Source organism: Struthio camelus, chromosome 1 (assembly GCF_040807025.1).
Source record: "Struthio camelus isolate bStrCam1 chromosome 1, bStrCam1.hap1, whole genome shotgun sequence".
In the NCBI taxonomy this organism is placed as follows: domain Eukaryota; kingdom Metazoa; phylum Chordata; class Aves; order Struthioniformes; family Struthionidae; genus Struthio; species Struthio camelus.
In genome coordinates, this window is record NC_090942.1 from 163,053,048 (window position 1) to 163,079,342 (window position 26,295).

Sequence of the window (26,295 nt, forward strand, 5' to 3'; positions counted from 1 at the left end):
TGTGGCTAATGCAAGTTTCCAACTTGCTTAAATTGAAGCTGGAAAAAAGTCAAAAAGCTTTGAGATCTGGGGAGAAAATTTTGTTTTACTATTTTTTTTAAAACACAAGGGCTACATTGGCTTGTCTGAATACTGAAGGACAAAGCAAGGGACACTTGCAGACTTCCAGCAGCAAATAAGTCCCAAAGGCTTGAGTTTGAAGAACAAGCAAACTTGCCAATGGCAAATTAAGTTTCAAGACAGGGGAGGCCAGGAAAAGTGAGCTTTAGGGAGGGACAGTATTCTACCTACCTGCGCTCCACGCTGAGCGTGTTTAAGAGCTAATGTGACTGGGAACAGTTTCAGCAGTCTCTCAGTTCAGTCCAACTATTCTGTTTTATTTATCCCCTCACTGTTATCACACTGAGGTTTCTAAGTCGTCTGATCCAAATCATAAGAGACTGTGAACAAGAAAGGGTCATTCAGCCAGTGGATGCTCAAACTTCTCAAGTATTGAAATGCTGCAGGCCAGATGTTAGACCTTCCACCAACCTGGCTGAGCTTCCCAGCTTTCTGGGATGCAATTTCACAACAGGCTTAGGCTTAGCAGACACTATCACACCACTGAAAAGGCTTCTCCCCACTTCCTGCTTCATATGCAACTTTCTCAGCTCTAGTGACTGCATAGCAAGTCAGTTTACTAATCACGGCGAAGAGTTAAAAAAAAAAGGACAAAAAAGAAAAGAAAAAGTTTTGGTTGGACCTGCATGCTGATTTGACTTTTCACTGGAGAAAAAGCACAATTATAGACTTTCCGGATGCCCTCTGTATACACACTTTCATTAGGTTTATTTCATTAGCGGCTGAAAACAAGTTTTCAGCAACTTTAGCCAGATAAATAAAGAATATTATGTTCTTAACATACTACATATTCTTACATGAAAAGTGGTTTTATATAATAGTGTTACAATGATGAGGATTTTTAGGAGGAGCTTAATGCGTCAATTGAATATTGAGATTAGGAGGTAATTGCTATCAGTGTTGTAATGTTGACTAAGGAGATAATACACATGTCATCTCTCATAAAGCTGTTGCATTACTTTTCTAAAATTCTTAGATTTTCTTTCTACTTCCAAGGGGAATAGAAACTCTCTTCCAACAAGTTAGGCAGACTTCTAGCTAATCCTTCTGTAACTCTGTGAAGTTGCTCTGTAACTGTCTATTTTCTCTCCTTAACCAACATCTGCACTTCAGCTCAACTTTAAACTGCCTGTAAAACGTCTGTGGGTAAAACATACCCTTTGCAGATTTTGAACACATATATTATGTAACATTTGGTACAGGCTACTGAAGTAAATACATTATTTAGAATTTTTCAGCTTGCTGAATTTAACAATGTTATTGAAACAACGCAAAATGGTATGGTATTTGGAAAGGTTTACAGCTTCATTGTGATAACCATACTGCTGAGAAAAGGAGCTGAGGAGGAATTTTCATTTTTTATTTCAAAACATCTAGGACTTCAAACAGTCATAATGAAAAAAGCAGTCCCATATTGTTAATAAGTCTATATTTATTTTTTTAAGTTCTTTAAAATAAAGTTTTTTTAAAGAAAGGGATAGTCTATCTGTTATCACACAAATGTTGAAAAACATTGCTGCCTTACAATTTTTACTGAACTTTTATTTGGTACTCACAGCAGTGCAAGTAGTGAAAGAAAAATTTACCAGTTATGTGTTGCAAGTTATTCCCCAAGTCATTGCATCTGTGAATAACTAGAGTAACAGTGTCCACTGCTGGCAAATCAGATAATTGCACTGCATATTAGAGAGCTGTGCTATTGGAAGGTTTTGACGAATTAACAGACTTGACTGCAAGATATTTCCCAATTTAGGTTTGTAGGACTGTGTTATAAAATCAGGTCACTATGTTAGGAGTATTTTTGCTGTGGCTGCTGATAATAACTGCTGTAGTAGTTGGACTGATAGCCAATGATTTCAGTATAGTAACACAAGCAGATGTTGCAATATTTGTTTCAAGACTTGCACAGAAATACTTGCAGTATTCATGACACTCTAACTGCTGCATCTTTAAAATAAACGATAGTATAGTTAAAGACTATGAACTCAGCCTCCATTTTCTAATTTATGGGAGTAGCAAGACAGGCAGGAAGTGGTTCTTAAGTTCACTTTTTAGGTCAAAACAACCATTGCTAGTTTTGCTGTTTTTTTCTCTAAAGTATAAATGACTTACAGAAGAAATTAATGTTTCTGTCTGAGAAGAAATAAAGTGGAAACATGCAGCTTTGTACTAATAATTGCCACTAGTTATGGTGAAGCACAAAGTAAAATAGACTGATTATCAGAGAGAGGGGAGAAAAGCCTAGTCTCTAATAAATGTTAATTAATGTTTTCCTAGTAGTTTTTATAGCAGATTTTTTTGCTTCTTTTGCTTAACTATAGTATATCAGAGCAAAGAAAATCTTTCAGTCAATTAAAATAGTGCAGAATGAGAGAAATAGTAAGAGGAAAAAGAAAAGTAGCTTCCTATGTTAATATGAATTGCATTTATCATGTCAGATACTTGTGAATATCTAAATTAACGAAAGAGGAGCTGGGTCTTACTTGTTTTCCAAGATCTGTATCTGTCATTAATTTACACCATGCAACAGAAATAGTAGAGAATGCACTGAATTTTCTGTTTGGAAAGAGAGAAACACAGCACATGGCTATTACAGAAAGCAGATCACGTCTGAACCCCAAAGGAAGGGAAGGGCCTGTATGAGAGGCTCTCAGAGGAGATCAGAGCTTACCCTGCAGACAAATGCTGCACTACCCAGGGCTGTATTGTTTTTCCCCCTTTAGAGACTTGTCTTGTCATGGTTAGCACTACCCAGAGAAATACTGGGTAGATCTTGCCTCTAGGACAAGAAAAGAGCAGGATTTTAGGTTTCAGGGCTTTTGTCCTTGTCTGCACCTTTGAAATAATATCAAACGTTATTCGAATAATATCAAATGTTATTTTGAATAATAGTAAAAGGTATTTGAAAATAAATGTAAAAGACTTGTAAACAAAAAAAAGATGACCATCAAAAGTTCTTTCCCCAAATTAGCAGCATTGCCAGTTTTAGGTTTGACTGCAGAAAAGACTATTTTTTTTCTAAACTGTTCTCAGGGAAGTGTCTGTCATGTTTTCTTCCGCTGCAAAATGGGATTATGTGTATGTGTGTGTATACATGCATGTGTGCACACAGCCTTGTTGCAGTCCTTTCTACTACTGGTGAGAATCAATTTCTATACTTAGAGGACATCTGGATGTATTTTCCAGGGAATCATCCTTCTCAAGCTATTAGTTTATGTATGTCTCAGCTTATCCTGCGTTTTCTAGTCAACATTTTATTGTAATGGATGTAATGTGCATCTTCTTCTGGATCTCTCTGTGGAATGACTAAAATCCAGTAACTCCCTTGCTCTTAACATCTGAAAATGTAACATATACTTGATCTTACATTATCATGTATTTTCATGAGGAAAGTGAGAAATACTTATGTAAGAATTTAAAATGAATACATGGAAAGACTTTAAAATAACACTGTCAGTAAGTCTGGACTATGTTTATATATATGTGTATATTGTTTGGATGGTATTTTTAGTTTCAGAATAATTTAAGACAAAAGATATATTTAAATATTTAATTTTATCATATGCTGACAGATTATTTATTTTAAAAGATACTCAGGCAAAACAGCTGAATACAAATATCCACTTACTAACCATCCCAAATTTTCATAAATACATTAATAATATGTAAAATACTATAATAAAAATATTTTACATATATAAATATATTTCATACTTGAATACATTGTGTGTTGTGTGTATGCACTGGTATTATCCAGGGAGATGATTTTTTTTTTTTTGTAGTTGGAGATTTTTGTATTGATGGCTACTGCTCTACAGGATATAAATTTTTCTGGAACTTGTGCGGCATAAATCAGTGTATGTTAATCCACAGAAAATGTGTAAAGGATAATTCTTCTGATTATTCTAGTCAAGAGACTGCAAATAAGTTCATTACAATCTTACCTTTTTTTTTCTGTTTTATGGTGAGTAGAAAGCCTTCTCTTGAGACCATTATGTCAACCAAATGCAATAGCTTGTATATTGTCAAGCTGTGTCAACTGCTCTCACTCCAGAAGAAATTAACTGCAGGCCTGAGACCAGATTTCTGCTTTCAGGAGTGGCATTCCTTTTGTTTCTGTAGAACAAAATTTAACAGATGCACATTAAGAGTGACTTTCAGTTATTTGGAAAAATAATAGCAATGCCTACTACTTGTAACAGAACTCAGGCAAACAGCAAGAAAGTCCTGCTGTAGCTAGATAAGCAAATACAACAGATGTTGATTTAAGCTGTACGAACGACAAATTAATGAATAAGCTGTCCACTCTGTTTTTAAGTCTTTAATTCTTAAACTGTTTTGTGCATCTGTGTGGATTAAAAATGTAGTTTGTTTTGTTTTTTGTTTTTTAATGACAGTTATTGTTCTGGCTTGTGGCTCTGGAGCCTTGGCATTCTGGTGGCAGATCTTTTGCTGTTAGCTTTAGAGGGAGCAAAATAAATACTGACACGTTTCTGTTGTTAATAATTAAAACTCTCTCTTCAGGGAGACTATTTAATATGCAAAGTTAAGATCACATACATATCTCTGCAGAAACTGTGACCTTGGCATTTAATTTTTAGCTACTTTTATGAATTTGTTCCTCAAAGTGACAGTAATTTGTTGTTGTTGTTTGTTGTTGTTTAAGAGACTGCTGTTTTTTAAGAGTTTGGCTGGAGATAAGTTTGGGGCCCAGCTGAGTTATCCTGGAGGGCCTCAAAGGATCTGCATGCTGCTGTTTGTATTCTGCTCTCAGTTCAGGCAATTTCTTTTCTTTCACCTAATCTCAGAAGACATATCAGAAGTAGAGGATAGAGTGACCACCAAACAGAGTCATAAAAAATGTCAGAAATGGAGTGTTAAAAGTTAGAAACTGTAATATGTGTCTTATCTTCACGTAAGATCAATTGTAAAGATAGTAGAGAGAGTTAGAATCTCTAATCACTCTTTTTCCCTGTAGAAGAACAAGGGGTTAATCAGTGGGATCAATACACTAGAGGGTTGTGCTGGTACACCAGGAGGCTGTGCTGCCATTTAGAGGGACCTTGACAGGCTGGAGAAATAGGCAAAGAGGAACCTCATGAAGTTCAACAAAAGGGACTTCAAAAAGGCAGGAATAACCCCATGCACCAGTACAGGCCGGGGGCTGACCAGCTGGAAAGCAGAACCTGGGGGTCCTGGGAGACAAGCTGGACAAGCTGGACAAGCTTCCCCTCTACTCAGCCCTGGTGAAGCCACTGTGTCCAGTTCTGGGATCCCCAATATGAGAGACACATGGAGCTACTAAAGCAAGACCAGAGAAGGGCCAGTAAAATGATTAAGGTGTTGGAGCATCTCTTATATGAGGAAAGGCTGAGAGAGCTGGGCCTGTTGAGCCTGGAGAAGAGAAGAACTGAGGGGGGATCTCATCAATGTATATAAATACCTGAAGGGAGGGTGTAAAGAAGATGGGGCCAGATTCTTCTCTGTGGTGCCCAGTGATAGGATGAAAGGCAACAGGCACAAGCTGAAACACAGCAAGTTCTGTCTGAACATAAGGGAAAACTGGTTTACTGCAAGTGTGACTGGCCACTGGAGCAAGATGCCCAGGGAGGTTGTGGAGTCTCCGTCCTTGGAGATATTCAAAAGCTGTCTGGGCAGGGTCCAGGGCAATGCGCTCTAGATGACTCAGCTTGAGGAGGAGGATTGGACTCGATGATCTCAAGATCTTCTTGAGACCTTCCAAACTCAACCATTCTGTAATCTTGTGAAAATAAAATTTTAAGCAATCAAAGCAGGAATTTTTCTTGACACAATGGTATTTGTGAGACTCATTACTATAGTAAAACCAATGCTAAATTTCTTATTATCTCAAACTAACATGGTTAAGACTAATTAAGTTCAGTCCTATTGTTTATCTACTAGACAATTTTATTCAATTCTCTAAATGACTTTGAATCTTTACTAGCATAAAAGTTCTTTCAGTTGCAGATATATCCTAGATCATGTTTGAAAGAAATGGCGCTGGTCACTGCAGAAGAAGAAATATAGCACTAGCTGAACCACTGGCTCTGATCAGATGTCATGATTCTCACTTCCTTAAAGATATTGTATATCCTGTGTTTAGGTTTCTACAGTTCTCAGCATAGCTAGTCATCCAATGAAGTACTAGCTTGTGAGGCAGATTAGTTTATTCTTGCAAATATATTTATTGATTATGCATTAACAGTTCTTCTAATGACTTGGATACATAAGGTGGAGTAAGTTTGAAGCCTCTGAAGAAGCTGGCTAGCACATATGCAGTCCTTTAAACAACATATTGGAAACTTAGTTTCTTTGTCTTATTTTAAAGGGGTTCACTTGTCCTATTTGAACAATTTACTACTTAAGACCTCCTGTGGAAACAATACATTTTTAATAGGTATGAATTTGGCTCCTTGAGTGCATTATGAATGTTGAGAATGAAAGCTGAATGCGTTTGACACAGAACAGTGAAAGAACATAGATATCTGTATGCTCTGAAATATATTACTGTGTTTAATAAACTTCATTCTTAATGATCGTCAAAGTCTAATCAACCAGTATCAAGTGTTTGAGGCATTTAGGATTTTTAAATTGCAGTGCTTCACACTTCATCATCTTCTGATGAATTAACAGTAACTTACACAAGAGTGGCACCCAGGTTAACATGCATGAGCACATAATACTGAACAAATTTAAACTGTTTAAAGCTCATTGCACAACTTTCTGTGCATAGAATGCACAGAAATTACCTGGAAAAGAATTTCTTATCTTTGACTTCAAATATTCTTGCCAGCATAGTCATAAGCAATATGACCTTTAATGCTGACAAACTTTTTTTCTATGTTAATTTTTAAAAATTAAGCACCTGCCAACCTACAGAATAAGCACTGCTGTATTCCTTCCATCTTGTTCATGCAAGTAATTGAATTATCTCTCTTGCTCTAGCTTTGTCCTCCAAGAAAATGAAATCAAGAATTAGTAGTTACTATTGCTTACCAACACAGACCCTCCTCTCACCAAACACACACAAATGTATAAATGGTCCTTTTTGTAGAGCTGTATTGAATTTTCCCTTATGATCTGTTTATGGGAGGGTGGGTGGAAGGGTATTCATATGTAAATTGAATGCAGATGCTTAAATTAAGGCCCATCACAATTACCAGCAACCTTCAAAGACCTTTTGATCGATTCCAACATTCATAATCACAGGCCTAGCTGGCAATAGTGCTCTGCTGGTAACTGGCCTACTGTTGGTGGTAAAGTCATTGAAGGCCCTGAGATCTTGGTTCAGTTAATCTATCGGAATGAATAAACAAGGATTTTGTCAGAGCTGAGGCAATTTCTCCTGGGATGACATTACATTCTCTTTATTGCCCAGATGTACTCTTAAGTATACTGTGAAATTGTTACTCCTTGATTGGTACTTTGACTCCTAGAGTAGCCTTTCCCATTTGAATGCAGTACAAGGAGTAAGGAATTAAGCTTGTTTGCAACTTTGTTAGAGACAGTCTTAAAAATAATAACAACTATAATAAACTGGAAGTGACCAAAAGACATAACTGAGCAATATTTTGTAAATTTTTATGAAATTGCCTTTACAGGGGCATAAAATGATCTTCAGCTCTTGAGAGTCTGGAAATACTCCTAGATTCATAATACCGAAGTAATAATTTCTAGAATATAAAATAGTATTGATTTGAAAGCATAATCTGGAGTATTTAACAGGTCAAGTAAGCTGTGTGTGCCTACAGTTGGCAAGAAAGTGTAACACAAACTTTACTAGATCTCATGAAACTAAAACAAGTTTTCATAGCAATGTGTAATCTAGCTTTTTGCGCTTCTAGAAAAACTACATTTCTAAGGACTTTGGAGTATTTTCTTAGATTCTATTTTCTTTTGTTTTTGATAGGAGGAATAGTTTCAGGACACAGGGGAGGAGAAAATATGGCTGGAGTGGGAGGGGGAAACATACACGTTGCAATATCTTTTTATTTGTAGTGAAATGGCTTATGAAGGCAAGAACTTTGTAGTGGCTTCAAGTCTGCATTGACCGGAACTGAATCTGTAGTTTTTTACTCCATCCAACCCAATACAGAAATTACAGTGAGTGGCATAAAGAATATAGGCCTTAAACCAGAAAGATGGCATTTTTGAGTCTTAAAATTTTATAGCCTATGAACATAGGTTTAGATAGAGTAAAAGGTATAGAATATTATTTTACAAAATGGAAACCCTTTAAATAACATTTTATGTACTGCTAATACCTGAATATACACAAATGTTAATGGTGTACATTTGCACTTGTTGTACTTTGATGTCTGAAAGTGCCACATTTAATTTAAGTTTTTAAATTAGATGGAGTAGAATATGCCTAGTCTCCAGTATTATAGCCGAAAATGAATTTGAGAAATAACAATGTTTGATACCCTAGCTATACAGTAAAACAAGTATTTTACATGCATTTCTATATCCAGGGAGTGCCTTTCTCTAAAGCTCATTGAAACAAATACTTTTAAAGATTGTAAAACGTTCTTATTTGAGAAAACTCATTAAATCCATGATGTATTAGTAGTTAGAAATGAACAGATGGGAAAATAGAAAGTACTGAAAATCCCTTCCCCCTCCAAGTTTTGCTTTTAATCATTTGTTTGCATATCCAGACTTTTGTTAATCAGAAATAAAATTATATTTTAATGTAGCAAATGTTATAACTATGATAATCCCATTTGTCCTAAATGCATAATCTTATGCAGTTTACCAGTCTTTAAGATAGCTGATATGTTCATACTTCTCCAATCCATCTGTTAGCAAAACCTTGACTTTGACTGGAATTGCACACATTTTATCACAGGTTAAGACAGCAGATGGCTCTCTTGAGTTTTCTTTGGAGAACCTCAAGCTGTAAACAACTACTCTGCATTTCTAAGATGCAAGTAGAAAGCTTTGGCTTTTGATTTCTGGAGTAAGAAACACATTTTCCCTTGACTATACACAAGCTGCCCATCTTCTCTTCCCTTCATTATTTCCTTCCGCCCTCACTCTGACCATCATGCCATTCATGAATGTTGGTGTGTTTTGGGGAAGGCCCAATATTGGAAGGAAACTGTGGAAGAAGAACAATAATAGTAGATAGTATAGAGAGGACAGTACAGAGAGGTCCTTCCAGCAAAGCGAATGGAGATTCCGCACCTTTCGAGAAAGAGCTTCTCACACAATAGTTAGGGCCATCCTCATTCCTATTCCTAAAGTCCTCTGAAATTTAAAGACAGGGTGGCGTTCGGCTTTCTTTCACTCCAGTCCCTGTCCTTGACTGCTTTGTGTGGACCCCCGGGCTTGGTCCCGTCTCCCGCGCCGCGGGTGGCCGCGCGGCCCCGCGCCCGCGCCCGGAGCAGCCCGCCGCTGTCCGCGGTGCTGAAGGCGGCGCTGACGCCCGGGCGGCCCCGCGGGGGCCACTGCCGTGAAGACCTACAGAAGGCACTACCGTGTCCAGTCCGCCGCTGGGAAGCACGGAGAAGGGAAGCCGAGTGCAAAACTACCACAGTGAAATTTAAATTAAAAAAGCCTCTGTCTAATTGTATTGATTAAGGCAATTGTAGTGACTGTAAGGAAATTGCTGCTCTGTTAAAACTGCCAGACAGAAAATCCAGTGTGAGTGTTCAGATCCGATTGTGCATGTTCTGCTCCTAGTTGATCTACTGTTAATACAAAATCCCTCTATAAGGGAGTTCCCCCTATACACTTTTGCCCTCCGGATAAAAACAGATCTTTATAGATTAAAAGATTTAGGGAAATAATGGTCAATATCTGCTCAAACAAGGACCTAATGTTACCTACCAGGTTTTGTATTGCGAAATAATGAATTATTCTGGATGACCACTTACACTTTAAAACCTATTTTCAGAACGAATGGTCTAATAAGAAATTAGAACACTCTGAATACAGTTAATTATTGAATATGAACAGTACCCCACAGGATAACTCTGCATATCTCCTGTGTAGCTGCTCGCTTCCTTTTTTCTAGTTTCCTCTAGTTTACAACTTTAGGAGATTTTGCTATTAGACTGGCAGAAACTAAATCCGAAAAAATCGGCCCTTATTTACAAAAGGAGATGACGCAACAGAAGAAGATGATCCGCCCCGTCTCCCCCACAAAAAAGAGGTGAAAAGCAAAAGAGAAGGGCTCGTTGCACACAGTATTTTATGTGGTATTTATTATCAGCACTGTATGGTGAACTCCTTGGGGCAGAGAATCCTTAGGCATTCTGTGTCTAGCAAACCTGGTAGTGTCCGCTCAAGGGCTCCAAGATGTGGTCTATGAAAAGCGTTAAGAAGTAACTTTACACTGTGGTAGCGATCAGTAGCTCTGCCTCTTCCTGTGGCTGTTTGTGGGTGGCCTGTAGAACCCATCCGGTCTTTCTGAAACCTCCGAAATTAAGTTTGTGTTCTACGCTAAAAGCCTGCTCGTGGAGTAAATTTTTCATTTCTTTCAGACAAAGGGCGCGCGTTGGCTTTGAGGGGCAAGCTTCCTTCAGCTGCCTAGGCGCGTTTCTTTCTTACCGCTCTCAATCACTCACGTTAGAAGTGAAACTTCACAGCGCCTATCAGCCCGTCCGCCCGCCGCCCTGCCCCGAGGTGCGGGGCGAGCAGGCGGCAGCCGCGCCCGTGCGCCCCCGCCGTCGGGGCCGCTGGCGGCGGCGGGCGCGGAGCGGCGGGCGGCGGGGAGGGGGCTGTCGCGGAGGCAAGAGCGCCTCGGTTGGTAGCCCCGTTTCTCCTCCCTTGCCTTCCCGCCGCCCTCCAGAGCTTTCCTTCCTCGGGCACAAGGCACAAGAGGCGGTTGTTTGTGTGAAAGACGTACGTGCGCGGTGCAGGGGACGAGGGGGCGTTTGGGGTGAGTGGTTTGGTCGCCTCTTGTCTGCTGGGCGCTGCTGCTGGCTCTCTGCCCGGCCCGGCGTCCCGTTTTCGTGTCACTGCTTCAGCTGCTGACCAAGGGAAGGGGACGGGGACGGAGGACGAGGAGGGGGCGGTGCTGTAGCACCCCGCGGGCTCGCCTTTCCCCTCCGTCCCTCCGCTGTCACCTCGCTGAAACACAACCGCCGGGGGAGAGGGTGCCTGTGAGAGGGTGTGAGGGTGCGGGTGTGTGAGTGGGGAGGAGGGCCATGGGGCCCTCCGGCAGCGCCCAACGTTTCCCTGCCCCGTGGGGAGGGAGCCCCACACGAGGCGGTCCGGACACCTAAGGGAGAGCGGTGGCTGCTGGTGGCGGATCCGCTGGGAGCTCGCTATTTCCCACCAGAAAATTGCATCAACCCGCCCACTCCCCGCCGCTTCTTGCTCCTTTTCTTTTTTTTCTCCTGCCTTTCTCCCATCCCTCCACCCCTTTTACCCTCGCCACCCCTCGGCTTGGGAAGGACAAAAAAGCTACAGCGGTGCGTGCGTGCGTGTGTGTGTGTGTGTGTGTGTGTGTGTGTGTGTGTGCAGGGGGAGGCTGGAGCGGGGTGGGACTGAAGAGCTGTGATTACAGCTCTCCCAGGAGAGGAAGATTGCTCTCTCCAGATGCTGATTTCTGAAGCACTTGGCAATCATCGGGCAGGAGCCGGCAAGCAGCGGCGGCGGCGGTGGTAGTAGCCGCGCCGGCCGCGGCGATGGCAGCGGCGGGCGAGCGGGCGACCGGAGCCCGGTGCTGAGCGGCACCGGCGGGAGGGAAGGAAGGAGGGAAGGAAAGAGGCGACGCCGCCGGGGCCGGACCGCACCGGGTCGGGTCGGGCCGGGCCGGGCGCGGCTGTGCCCTCGCCGAGCACACATCGAGGGGGGCTGGTGGGAGGGGGGGGGGGCCCGGCGGGCGGCACCCATGCGGTGACCCGCGGGGCGGCGGCGCCCCGGCTGTGAGCCGGCAGCAGGCTCCCGCTCGCCCGCCCGCCGCCCCGGGCCATGGGTGCCCGCCGGGGCTGAGCGCCCGCTCCGCCCTGCCCCGCGCCCGCCCGGTGCGGGCCAGGCACAGCCAGCAGCCATGGCAGCGGCCATCGCCAGCGGCTTGATCCGGCAGAAGCGGCAGGCGCGGGAGCAGCACTGGGACCGGCCCTCGGCCAGCAGGAGGCGGAACAGCCCCAGCAAGAACCGCGGGCTCTGCAACGGCAACCTGGTGGACATTTTCTCCAAGGTCCGCATCTTCGGGCTCAAGAAGCGGCGGTTGCGGCGCCAAGGTGTGTCCGTGTGCCCGCGGCCCCCCGTGGGCTCCCCGCGGGGCGGGGAGGGGGGAGAAGGGGGCAACCTGTGGCCGGAAACCTTGGGCGGGAGGCGCCTGCCCAGCGCTGTGGGACGCGGGCAAAAAGCAGCGCTTTCCCAAGGGAGGTTTGGGGGGTTGATTTTCTCCTGCCCTCCACTTCGCCCTCCGTCGGGGCCCCCGCCTTGGCTGGGCGGCCGCGGAGCGCGGGGCGTCCGGCCGCGCTGCCCGCCCGACGGCGCCTCCGAGCCCGCTGCGCGGAGCGGGCCTGCCGCGGAGGGTCGTCCCCGGCGCCAGGGAGGCAATGACAGTGGGCTGGCAAACAAATCCGCACGGTTTTAGAGGGATAGTTTTTTGAGTGAGGAAGCTGAGGTTTTGGAGGTTTTTTTGTTTGTTTTGTTTTGGTTTTTTTTTTTTGAGGTGACAGTAGTGAGTGGATTCCGTGATGCTGACAACTGCTGGCAGTACATGTAGTAACTTGTGGTTATTATAGCCCGTATCAGTGCATTTTACCATTTCCTTAAAGGACAAATAGTGCATCGTTCTTAAAGCTTTCAAGTGTCTGGCAAAGCAACCTGAGGGAACTGTCACTAATGACTCCTTTTGTTAAGCTACCTGCTAGTTTTTTACACATAGTCTAGCCATACCATAAGGTTTCCCCTCCTAGCTGTTGTGCGAGAGAAAATAGGAACTTAAAGAGTTATGAAAGTAAGAAATATGTCATAGATGGCATCTTTGGGAGTGGTGTTACATTTTGCTGAACACTGCTTGCATATCAATTCATGTGTCTGCCTTCCAGCTGCTTGCATTGGGTTAAGGCCTCTAATATGAATGAGGAAGGAAGTTTTGCAGATGATTTTTCCTCATGGTACTCAGCAGTGTAAGATCTCAAAAATTAACGGAGTAACATGATTGCATTTTATCAGTACTTTGTATTACAGCCCTAGAAATAAAAGGAGTTAAACGGTGTAGCAATGACTTCTGTAGCTTTTTGCAACATTCACCTCAAGTTGAATTCATTCATTCAACTCCAAAGTGTTCAGACTGGTGAGGACTTTATTTTGCACTTATCCTCAGGAAACAGGTAGTTTTAAAACAAAACGATATATCATGAAGAGCAAAAATCTTAAGTATAACTCAAAACATGGATAATATCAATCAATGGCCAAGTAAAAGCAATACTCCGTTACATTAGAGAATGCCACCCTGTGTTGTAGTTTGGTATGTATGTCTCCTCCTTAATTATATTGGAAAATAATTTTAAGAAGCATAATTAATGATCTATCCTGATTTATCTCTCCTCCATTTTTTCATGCTTCATATTTGAAATAGCATAAATTGCCAGAATCCACACAGTCTTGTTTTTACATGGCTTTATTGCTATAAGAATTATTTCTTAAAACTTCTAATATAAAACTTGCCATTTTTAAATAGTACACTGATATAGGGGAAGACGAGAACGTAATATATTAACGGCAAAATCTATGCAGGCTTATTTTTAGGCAGTGAGTATGTGTGCTTAACTAGGACATTGGAGTGTTTGATTGATAATGGTGGATTTATCTGTGTGATACTTGTTGATGAAAATAAGTTCAGGAGGTTTGCTAACTGAACAATTGTTCTCGATCACCTGTGCAGTCTTGTTCGGGAAAAAACTCTCTCTTTGACTGTATTACGGTTTGAGCAGGTGATGACTGCCTCACAGCACTCAGATGCCAAACATTTCCTTAGGTAGGAAGAAGCTTAAAAGAGACTTCTGAACTCATCCTTTTTCATTCATTCATTTTTCATAAGGCACTTTGTGACATTCTCAAATAAGGCAACTGGATTAGAGTATTACTTTAACTTATACCACTGATACAGGTGCTTTCAGTGGAAATAATCAGAATAAGGGCTGTTCATATAAAGTCTGCAGCCTCAAATCCCTTAGTTTATTTTCTCTAAGAATCCTTCAAATGGAGACATGGCAATGTTTATACATTCATTTATGTCAAGACCTCAGAATGAGAATTACTGTTCATCCATAAAAATTCCTGCTGAAAAAATACTATCATGCCTTTTGCTGTGTATGTTCATGATACATAATGTAATATGTGGAGTACCTGTGGATTCAAAGTTGCATGCAATTTAGGAGGGAAACTATGAAGAAACAATCAAGGAGAAGTCATTAGTTAAGCATCTTATGCAGAGTAATTTAGAGTGATTAATCATCGTGAAAAACACATTTTATTAAGTTGATTGCTTTAAATGTTCCTTATATGAGCTACAAAATGAACATTTATACTAGTATCTTTCTAATTTATCTATACTGTGTAAAGTGATTACTGAATTCATCACTGAAATTTATTGTTAAAACTAAGTCTTTGCCTAGCAAAATAGGAGACATTTCAAAACATCTGTTGTCAGAAAAGTACTATGGAACATTTACAAATGAACCTTACGTGAATGATACACAAAGTGCCATGAGAACCTTGTGAAAAATGACCTAACGGAGATGCTATGAGCTATAATCCTTAGCTTGTTCATATATTTCGGTGGAGGAGTAGAATATATATAAAATATTAGTTATGTAGCAAAATCTAGACTATATTACCCATGGAATAGCAAAGTGTTTTCCTTTGTAAAGTCCTCACATATGAAAAATAAATGTCTTCTCATCTTTGAAATGGTTAGGCAGCAGCAATCAGTGATGCTACTTTTAAAAATCAAGATATATGTTTACTTGTGTGTACGCATGTGTACATGTGATATTTTTACATGTACACAATGTATGCACACTTGCAAGCATGTTAGCAAACTTTTGAAAATTTTCTTTATTTTTAATCTTGTCTTAAAATGCTTGTTAGTACTACTATTGTGAAGTGGTGGCATTTTTTTGTGAACAAAATAAGTTATTATGAATACGTAATATGCTAAAAACATATGTGTCCCAATTGAATATGAAATTTGCCTAGAGTTGCAAACAATTTTCTGCTCATGGTTAGGGACATACTGAAATATCAACAGCAATATATTTTGAGGGACTAACATTTATGAAGGATGGCATTAAAGCGTAGAAGATACATACAGGACCTCAGTTAGAGTAAAGAGTAATATTTTTATTTGCTTAAATATGGTCTCAAAAGACAGATGCAATGATGGTGTTAAACACCTGTTCTAATACTTTGATTAATGAATTACTTTGGCAATCAAAGTGATTTCTCTGGGAGGCTTGCCTGATAAGCTACTGAGTTGACAAAACCACTTTCACGCACCAGACAGCTTTGATTCATATTGTTTAGTATCATGATATTTCAAATTTATTTCATCTTCATCTTATTCTACCTGTCATTTGATGAAGAAATCATTGTTATTAATTTCCAGATATTCAGGAAGCCAAAATCTTGCCTGACATTGCTGCCAGACATCTATCAATTACAAATCACCCTTTGTTTCTAGAAGGAGGTTGTTCAGTTCTCATTGTTTTCCAGTTGCTGCTAATATAATCACAAATGTTCGTAGACAATTGACGTGATTTTGAGGTCTTCATGCAAAATGAATCTTATATAACCTGGGACTAACCAATGAGAAGAAGAAAATAAATGTCGGTACCTTAACTCATGCAATTAAAGACTATAGATTGAAAAGATATATGTGTCACTACTGCAGTCCTAACTTTTCTTTAGCCTGTATTTTCATCTACAAATCTAGATTCTCTGCTAATCTGAAAAATTGGCGTTTGGTTAATTAGGTCTCTTGAGATTATTCTACTGGAAAATGCTCAGCATTTAAATGTATTAAAAATCAAGTGTGAAGTTTCCTGTTTCTCTGTGAGTTCATTTCACATTTAAGACTTCTAAATTTATACACGCAGTGTATAAATTTTGGAATGACTTGGCCTCTGATTTTGTATATATTAATATTAATGAGAAGGAGAGACCCAGGGAACATGTTCAGAAAATGCATTGATTAGATTTTATTGCATCTACAAAGGTAATTTAATTCTCCAAAGAATGCATTTTTGAAAAGTTCCTCGGTATTTCAGATAATATTTTGAGGCAGATGTGGGAGTGGCCCATAATCTCTGATGTAAAATAATTCCCCGGGTATGTAGTGCCTTAACTAGTTTTTAGTTCTCCTACATGTGGAATGATATAAATCGAACTGAGATCTCTATACATGCGTGTGTACATGCCTCATTTCCTGAAACTTAAGTAATTGTGTACAATTCCAGTAAGTTAACTCCCGTCTTGGATTATCTGGTGTCGAAGTTTCAGTGGACCAAAACCTGTAGCTGGGCTTTCCTACGTGGGTGTCTTAGGAATTATTCTTAACAGTTTGCTGAAGACCACAGCTACTATATTTTCTAAATGCCAGACTGTGTATTATGCCAGGTGTTTAACTGACTTTGCTGATTCTTAAATATCTTTTTCCGAATGAAATTAATTCACCCTCAAAACATTTGGAACTATAAAAGTAGTCTTAATAGTATGTGTAACAAAATTCATTTCAATTTCTTTTTCCTCAGTGCTGCTAATCTGTTTGAAAGACAAAATGAAAATATATAAATATGCTGTTTGTCATGTAAAATACTCTAAGCGTATTTAAAAATAATAATTAAATATGTGGTTTGCTGGACTGAGTGTCAAGGTTTCTCCCCCAGGTAAAGTATTTCATGTAGCATCTGTGCTTGCTAAAACAGCTTTTATAGCAAAGCATTGTAGTGGCTGGGCTGTAATTAGACTTGACTGGTTTTGGTGGCTCTGAAAATGATAAATGACATATTTTTGAGAGGAAATTGGAAAAAAAAACTTTCAAATGGCAATATAATTTTATAAACTATGGATTTTTAGGATTATCTCAAATATATAGTCCTATGCTAACATTATTTCAGAATTTCAGAATTCTTGTATTTTAATCTAATGCAAGTACAAAAACTCAGTTGTAACCCTTATATATCTTAAAAATTTATATTAAAAGTGGAAATTAGATAATTTCACAGAGCAATATTTTAAACTATGTTTTCTAAACATTCTAAGTTTAGTATTAGTTGCAATTTCAGATTTATTTGAACTTTCTCAGAGGTTTCGTAGTTGTTTTGGCTTGAATTTCTTCCTTGTTTTATATATATATATATATTTTTTTTTTGTCTATTCTTTCTTCCTGATAGGCATTGTTCTGCATTTATTTACCTCAGATATTTTGCTCACCTCATTGGAGGAAAGGAAATGTCACTTTTCCTAAATACAAACACATCCTTTCACTCGCTTTCCATTGTAATTGCAGGTTTAACTCTTCATTTGTAATAAATACTTTTTTTGAATGCTCTTACTGGAATGCCCAAAGTTTGAGTCTGCATCTAGTGATCTTTTTCATAGGAGTATCAGTTTTGTAGCTATTAAACTTATTATAGAACTAAATTATCTTGTTAATAAAGATATTAAGCAAGTTTCACTACAGAGGTTACTGATTCATAGTGGTCTAGTGATAGAAATGTTATACGTAAGGTGCGGTTTCTATGGTGTATTAAAGACAGAATTCTGTCTTTTTGCAATATATAATCTATTAGTGGACGTCCTATTTTCTCAGGGTACTTAATTCTGTTATTTTGAATTAAACTGAAAATAAGTGCTTAAAACTGTCATTTTGAATAATGACTTTTCAAGTCACCAGCTTATAAACAGCAGTAATGGATTTAAGTATAGAGTTACCACTCCAAAAAGTTTATTACAAAAAATTTTATCCTTAAAGTCTTTTGATTTAGATTCTACGGATAATTTGGAAATGTGCAGATACACAAACCTGTGAGATTAGGTGCCCATTTTTTTGTAATGAGCAAACAGTGGCCTATATTGCCTCGTCACATATAAGCTCTTTTTTATCTTTGGTAAATAAGAAATAGTTAACAGATACATCAGAAGACATACCCCAATGATGCGTAGTGCCATCAGCTTTTTCTGAAATCTCTTGACGCTGGTACATTCTTGTCCTCAAGAGTTAATGCTAATTCAAATCGTATACTTTCTCACATACTAAGTGATGTGAAAATAGAAAGATTAGATGGTGCTATGTTCTCTGGTAAAAGAGAAAGGGGAAAATTAAGAAAACTCTAAATTTCTCTATTATTATCTCAAATCAACAACCTGTTTGCATTACATTGTAGTTTCCAGGCCGTAACAGTTCTGTACGTTAGAGTTTAGTTTTTCATTTCAGCTATATAAATCAGACAATAACTTGATGAGATTAGCTTTAATTCTTCCAATATAATTTTCTGTGGGAATGGAGGGACATATCCTTTCCTGATGCTAAGAGGGAAACTAGCTGCATTTGCTGCCAGAATTTAGCAATAAGTGATTTGAGCAAGACAGAGACAGACAGGAGTCGATCCTGGGACTCATAATTTCTGATTCTGTGTTATAAACTGTAGACAATTTCAGCATATCTTAAAACAGGTGGCATTATTTATATTTCTCTAAATAAATAAATACATAACCGAATCAGGTAAAGAATTTTGGTATTTCAGAAGAAAGCTAATGAATTTAAGATTGAAAGAAGTAAATGATAAAGGGTGGATATAAAATTTAAATGGCTGGACTATGCTGAAAACAGTACAGAAATCTTTCTCCCTCATAGTTTTCAGGATTCAAGGTTATATTTTGGTTACCATTTCGTACAGTGTTGAGTACAGGCTACATAAACATGATATTGGTTGTTTCAGTGAGTTTTTCATAACTGAAGATAGAGAAAATTAACAGAAGTGGGAATGTAAAGTATAGCCTATCTCAAGGATAAAGGATAATCCTTAGGATTTAACAAAATGAAACAATTTAATTAAATCCATGGTCTTGATTCTAATCTCTCTTGCCCAAGTGTAGCCTTCATCTTTTGAAGGCATTGGAGTTACTGTGCCATAAACTTCTTTAAGCTGAATAAGAATTGGACTCTTGGTTTGTAATAATCAACATAGATAGACGATGGAAGTCAGCATTTGTTTGAAATATTAAATTAAGTATTATTTTTCATATCAGAATAATTCAGCGTTACGAAAAACAAACACAAAGTTTGTCTCTATAGAAGGTAAATTTGTTAAAAAAGTTTGAAACAAACAAAAAAATCCTTCTGAAGTATTTAACTTTCAACATTTATTTTGTAAACTCCATTGTGTTGCCAATACACTAAGTGTAGCTGCTGCTGCTGCTATATTGGTACTGCAAAGCATGGCTCCGGAAGACATTTATTTGTGATTGCTAGGCTATTTTCAGTGCTTTTTGGAAAAATGCAAGTGAGAGAAAGGAAGTAGTGATTTTTTAAATTAGTTTGCGTTTTTTACACATTCATTGTGCAGGTAAACCTGAATGGAATTTCATGTCCCAACGAAAAGAGAGTTTTCAATCCTCAGGGCTCTTTCACTGCTGCATTTCAAAGTCACACTGCAAACGACAAATATGTTAGACTTCTCAAGAAAAGGTCACCAGATTTCTGTACAGTGGAAATTCTTATGGAACCTAAATGTAGGAGATGCTACCAGGCTCCCCCTTAATGCAGTAATGCGTTAAACGTATATCTAGTTTGGTTTTGATGTTCATATGCATTTCCAGAGCATTATACAGAGGATTAGCTCCTAAGCTACCTATATAAAACCCAAGCAATAGATTTTTTTGTTAAAAAAATACTGTGCTTTTATGTGTAATATTTGCTGTAACATGAGTGAAAGCTGTCTTTGAAAGGCAATAATTTGCTCTCAGACTTCTATGATCATAAGTATTATAACTGTGGTTTATATATGCATATATATTTGTAAACTTTATATATATAATGCCTATGTTTGTGTAAGTGCTCTTTTTTAAGAAGCATATTCTATAATGAAACACAGTACGGTGAGTACTTTACCGACAAGGAGTCTATTTAAGCATGATACATTTTCTTTGCAAAATCTGTAACCAAAGTTTTCATATAACAGCAAACAATTTTTATGAGTAGGACAATGTGTGTGAAGTTTATTGAAAATTCACAAATAATAGTCTGTTTGCCAGAGTGTAAATAAATTGGGTATTATTTTTTTGTTTGTTTTAATCCACAATCATTTCTTCTTTTTACGTTTAAGAACAATTTTTTACCAAATGGTTATGTTCATAAATGTAATGAAGCAGGAGTTTTTCTAGTCAGTCTTTCTTGTAACCTTAACTATGTAGTTAATAGCTTGTAGTTCATTACTTCTCCAAAATCTTGCATTGTGTGCTGAGCTTTTAGTTATTCACACACTGGTATATGCATTGTGAATGTCCCAGCTTAAACAGGTCCTCCCGTCATTTCCATCTGTGTAGTTTGTGTATAACTGAGACATGAGTTCCTCTACCTTAATTAATGGCTTGTATCTCAAAATTCGGATGAACTGACAAGTTTACTGCTGTAATCTGTATGCCACTGACTATGAAATAAATGAACTCTTAAACTTCATTGCTCCGTTTTTTTCTTTCACTCTTCCTGCTATGTGATCTGAACAGTTCCTTCTATCTAATCAGAACAAACACACACAAAGTGTGTAATATTTTCTTCCCAACAGCACTGTAAACTGTGTTATTTAAGCCAAACAAAAATCAAATTCCATCAACTCTATATAGAAAGATATTTGCATGGCAGGATGGCTTTGCTGCAGCTTTTAGGATTTTAGTGAGGCTCCCATTGCATCCACTGCAAGTCTTGTCCTGTCAAAGCTCTGGCCAGGCTTATATCTGGAGGTATACTTGTGGCGTCAGCCCTGAAGATTGCCAGCATTTGCCCACAGGCATGTACAAGTATGTTTACCGGATGAAGATCTAAGTATGGTTGTCGTCGTCATCTTCTTTTCTTGTATACCAGTATAGGGATGCACAATAGAAACAAGAATGGATTCCTCCTGCTTTTAATTCCTTTTCATTATCTTCTCAGTTGTCTTGGATAATGATTGTGTCAAGAAATAGGATTAATAGTTAAATACCACAAGAAACTTCAGTAATTTTTATATAGGAAAATATTCCTAGGATCCAGAAGTTGAGAGAGGCTCACCCCTGCTAATGCAGGTGGTCTGAAGAAATGCAAGCTTTCGTTGCTTTTAATTAATATTCTTGAACTTAGCTTGCATATATTTTAATGACTTGAACATATATATGTATTCCTCCTAAGGAACCTATTTGAAAATAATTAGTAGTAGACAGTCTACATAATGAGTAGTTCTCACTACTAAGCAATTTACTTTTTGATCTCTAGCTTTATTTAAATACTCAGTCTCTGTGTTTATCATCAGCTTAGTACAGGGTCTGGTGCACAGATGATTTATGCCTTTTTTATAAATGTTTAGAAACATAGTCCATAGTCTTGACTTCATCACTAGCATAGTTTTGGCTTACTTAAATAACAGTCTGGATTCTGAGAACTCTTTTTTTCTTCCTTTTTTTTTCCTCTGAAGATGGGTTGGTGCAGAGATTAGTTTACACCTGAACTCTTCTAGGTGTTAGATTGGTAAATCCCACTTCATTATTGTTTCCAGTTATGACAGAGCTTTCTGACAAAGGAGAGGAACTGACATTCAGTTTCCTGTGTCCGTAGACTTCTGCTAAACCAAATGAGAAACCAGCTTCCACAGAGCCTCAGTAATGACTTTTTTGTGACAATGTTTAAGGAAAAGGAGATGAAATTCTTTTTGAATTCCAGCTCTAAAGGTCAAGTGCCCCAACATTTGCAATTTGTGTACAAATAGGAAAATAAGTATTTTAATCCTTTTGTGAATGTAAATGTATTCAGTGAATTCTGTTGTCTAAATAGCTTATATGTGTTAAACAACTGTGAGGTGGTCATATCATTACTCTAATAACAAAGAGCTTTTGATGTAATATAGTGTCTTCTTTATCTTTTCATCTGAGCACGTGATTCTGGAAATCTTTGTAAAATTAATATGTAATGCTACATATAAAAAGTATTCTGTTGTTTCTTTTTTGTAAAATGAACATCTAAATAAATCATAATGAGAAGTGGATGGCTCAGATTTCAATGAATTATGACATTCAGGAAACCTTGAATATTACTAGCAAGCAGCCATCTTTCTTTGTTGAGAACTGGTTAAGATATCACTATAGAGAACAGATTCCAAAGCACAGAAGAAAAAAGAAGAGGAAAAATAAGCCACAGAGTTAACCGTACTGTCTAGTTCTCTACTTACAGGTATTTGCAACAGCACTCTCAGACTTTTTTTATCTCCAAAGTTGTTAATAACAGAGAAACAAAGATACATCATGTTGCCTACACAGTTAAAATATACTAAAATCTAGCGTAGGTTGAGTCTGAATAGTCTGGTTGGAGTTAAACTAAGATATTAACAGTTTATACAGATATTTGTATCTTACTGTGATGACAGACTAGCAGAATCAGGCCGGTAGCAATCTCAGGGCCAGTATAACATCAAATGTCACTCAATCAGTCAATCATCACCCTGCTTACCAGGATTTTACATTGCAAATTGAATGACTGAAATGAACCAATGACAGAATCAAACACGTATGTTGCATTATTAGGTTAAATTACTAGTTCATTAGATGGCTCTGAACAGAGCCTACTCAAGTTTGTCATGGATAAGTAGTTAAAAATTCAAGGTCAGACTTACTAAAGCTCTCTGCTTCCTTACAGTGTTCCAAAAATAGCAGCTAACAAAACCATGGTTGGAGCAGCCCAAGTGGCACAAGTATGAGGAGCATAGTGAATCTTATCTTAAAATATAAATTGCTTGTTCTTAAAGATTCTTAACACACTATTTTTTGGCAGCTTGTTATCAACTTCACACAGTAGTGGTATTTTGGTTTTCATATTTGGCATTTTGTTTTAAATGTAGTGAAGGATGTATCTGTCTAAGGCAGATAAACCTGTTTTCTGCACTTAACTAATGAATACTTAAGGTACTCGTTAGTATAAGTAGTTAAGGGCCGAAAGCATTGTTAGTATATTGCTGATGTGGTTATTCCAAAAGCATTTACTACAACTTTTGCCTAAACTTAAAAATAATTCCAAACTTGTTAAGGAAAGGAAAAGTTAAATGCATTTAAGTAACCTGACTAAGAAGTAAAGTATTGCCAGATTAAATGGATTGGTAAAGAGAAGGTAATTTTTAATTTTTTAATTTGTTCTCTCATAACCTTAATTTCCATCTAGGAATTAAGATTGTTTGGACTAATATCTTAGAATTTAGGCTTCTTACGCAAGTAAGCAGTGTGATTAACTTCAGTCCCTAATTGCAATGGGGAAACGAGCAACGTTTGCAGCTGAAGCAGCATGAGGGTTTTGCTTCTTTTTGGATATCTGTGTTACCATTAATCATATCAAGGATGACACAGACTACTAAAGGCAAGACTCAGCAACGAAACAGGCTTTAACTGTTTTCTAATTTGTTTTATTCTATTTTCTATTTATATGAGCTGCAGGTAGTTGTTGTGTAATAATCTACGTATGTAATGGTTCCACCTGATTTCTAGATAAGTTTGTGCTATTATATACAACAAAACCGGGTGTACGTTGTTTATTCTCTGAAGCAGTTCAGATGTGACACCAGAGCGCTAATGGTGCAAGTCTCATGCAGCGTCCAATAGGTTGTGGCATACAGAGTTCTATTTTAGGTATATCTCATAGCCGTGTAGGAGGTGAAGAAATGTTTCTTCACTGCTGCCGTAGTATCAGCAAAGTCTCGCACAGTGGCTCTAATATGTTGGCAGCTCGGTGAATCCTGAGTGCCTCCGATTGGTTAAGGAGCTGAATTTTTCTCCCTGTGATGTTCTTTTTTTTTTTTTTAAGTAACATGGAAATTACTCAGATTTGGACTATACTGTACTGCCTACCGCCATGGAAACAGAAAGTGTCTTTAGGGGACAAACACAGAAATACCACTTTTTTTTGGTCTTCTTTGAGCCTTGAGGGGTTCTGGAACATTTTCATGATGGTTATGAATTGGACCTTGATCTTTCTGAGTACTGGATGCTATTGGGCTTCCCCCTTTTGAGTGTGCGGCTGATTATGCTTATTCTCTCTTTGTAGAGAGGCACTGGATCAGTGTGTTTTAAACAATTGTGAAGCAATTGATCAGTGAGTTAACTCTGAATATGTTCAATTTGGCTATTTATTTACTTGTATCTAAGCTTCTATTCTGGGTTGAAGATGAGAGGATTGAATAGATTTTCTTTATTTAGGGTAATTCAGCCTCTTTATTTGGAGCAAGATAGAAATTTTGCTATTTTCATTCTTATAGGGGAAGGATAAATATGAATTTCCTTAGCTCTGAAAGCTCTTTGCCGCCAGCTTTAGTTTACTTGCCTGCAAACTTTGGCAGAGAGGCTTTTGCAAGGAAACAAACATCCAAATATGCAGTTGTTCAGTTTTGTCCTTGGGAGTCATGGAAATTTATGCTGCCGTTGATCTGCGTTGCATATGTAAGGCTGAAGAAAGGCTAGCCATGATGTGTTGGGCGATCGTTCACTTGTTACAGTACGATCAAATGGCCTTGAATCACACCTCTTGCTCCAGTGGGAGCCATGAAACAGATACCATGTTGTTTGTCTGATGTTTATGCTTGAATAACTATTTATCTGCAAATTAAATCAGATAAAGAGGAGAAGAGAGAAAAGAACTTATTCTGACTTTGCTAGCAACCGGGTGCAACCGTGATCTGTAGCAGATGTATGGATGTGAAAAGCTTACATATTACGGTTGCTTTGTACGTTTAGGTGATTGATGTGGCAGGGATGCAGAGCGCACTGGAACCTGCTCTGGCTGCCGAAGAACTTCTACTCGGAAATCAGACTACTAGTAATATCAACATATAAAACAAAGCTGTTCAGAAAACAGCTTTTCTGTCAACTACTAAAACAAATTGACTTTCATGTTTGTAGGGTTTTTCACTGCAAAATCTGCTATGTTTTCTATTTTGTCAGAACAGCATTTCCTGTTAAAACCTGCTTTGACATGCACATGATGACTGGGCTGTACTGTATAGCCATATTGGTTAGTTACCTCATTACAAGAAAAAAGCTAGCTATACTTATTTTGTTCCATCTAGAAAACTGCAATAGGCATACAAGACTTATTTAAAAAGTACTCTATCCAGAAGTATTTAGGCTCTAACTTTTGTTTTTTTTGGTTCTGTGATGCCTGTTTGCTATGTTCCTGCAATTTCGTATGTTAAAACACAACCAAGGGGAGTAATTGTTTGGGACATACTACCTAACAGCAGTGGTGCAATTTGTATCAGAGGAATGCAGCTGGTAGCAAAGTCAAGCTTTGCAATGAGTGGAGAGACATTTAGTGGTGAACACAATAAAAGTGATGAAAATGTATCAAAACAACTCTGAACTTTAAGACTACCCCTGCATACCTCAGTGTATTTTACTGGGTTTATTCTTCTTACAGCTTTCCGCTGTTAAAATAGGAGGCAGCTGAAATCAGTTTCAGTTCCGTACAGGGAAAATAAAGTGTCAATTGGTTCTGGGGTTGTAAGTTTGAAATCTGCTGATGACTGCAGCCAGCTTTTGTACAGATTTTGCTAAACAGAATCAGAGACTTTGGTTCCATTCCCCTAATTTCTATATACACAAAAGGTATGTATACCTTTAAATACGGAGGTTTTAATTTTGGCAGTGAAAGTTCAGCAGTTCTGCCTCATTCTGAGTTTATCACTGGAACTAACAAGCAAGGCTTTAAAGAAAAAAAAAAACAATTATAGAACATTAGAAGCAGCACTAGCAGGAGTATCTGCATGAGCAGACTTATGGTAAGGAAAAAATGCATTTTGCACTGTGCAAAAAGTACATTTCTCTCCATTTGCTGATGATGATGCCCCTCTGGCCTTGCTTATATTTGTAGGTTTTAAGGGTGCAGCTTTAACAATGGAAACCTCAGTGTAGCTAAGGCTCAGGAATTACAACTTTGTCCTTCTCTACCTATAT

General features: G+C 38.5%; 1 protein-coding gene across 4 annotated transcripts in view; it reads left to right on the top strand.

Annotated features, from left to right (window-relative positions):
• The window catches only part of FGF14 (fibroblast growth factor 14), a 416,990-nt gene that overhangs the window by 264,485 nt on the left and 126,210 nt on the right, over positions 1–26,295 (top strand). Inside the window, exon 1 of one of the 4 annotated variants that reach the window (XM_068927880.1) lies at positions 12,138–12,338. The exons of the other annotated variants lie outside the window; for them this stretch is intronic. Coding sequence (XP_068783981.1) covers positions 12,146–12,338 — 193 coding nt within the window. The 5' untranslated portion in view covers positions 12,138–12,145. Of the gene's footprint in view, positions 1–12,137; positions 12,339–26,295 lie in introns of those variants that run through there. 4 annotated transcript variants of the gene reach the window in all.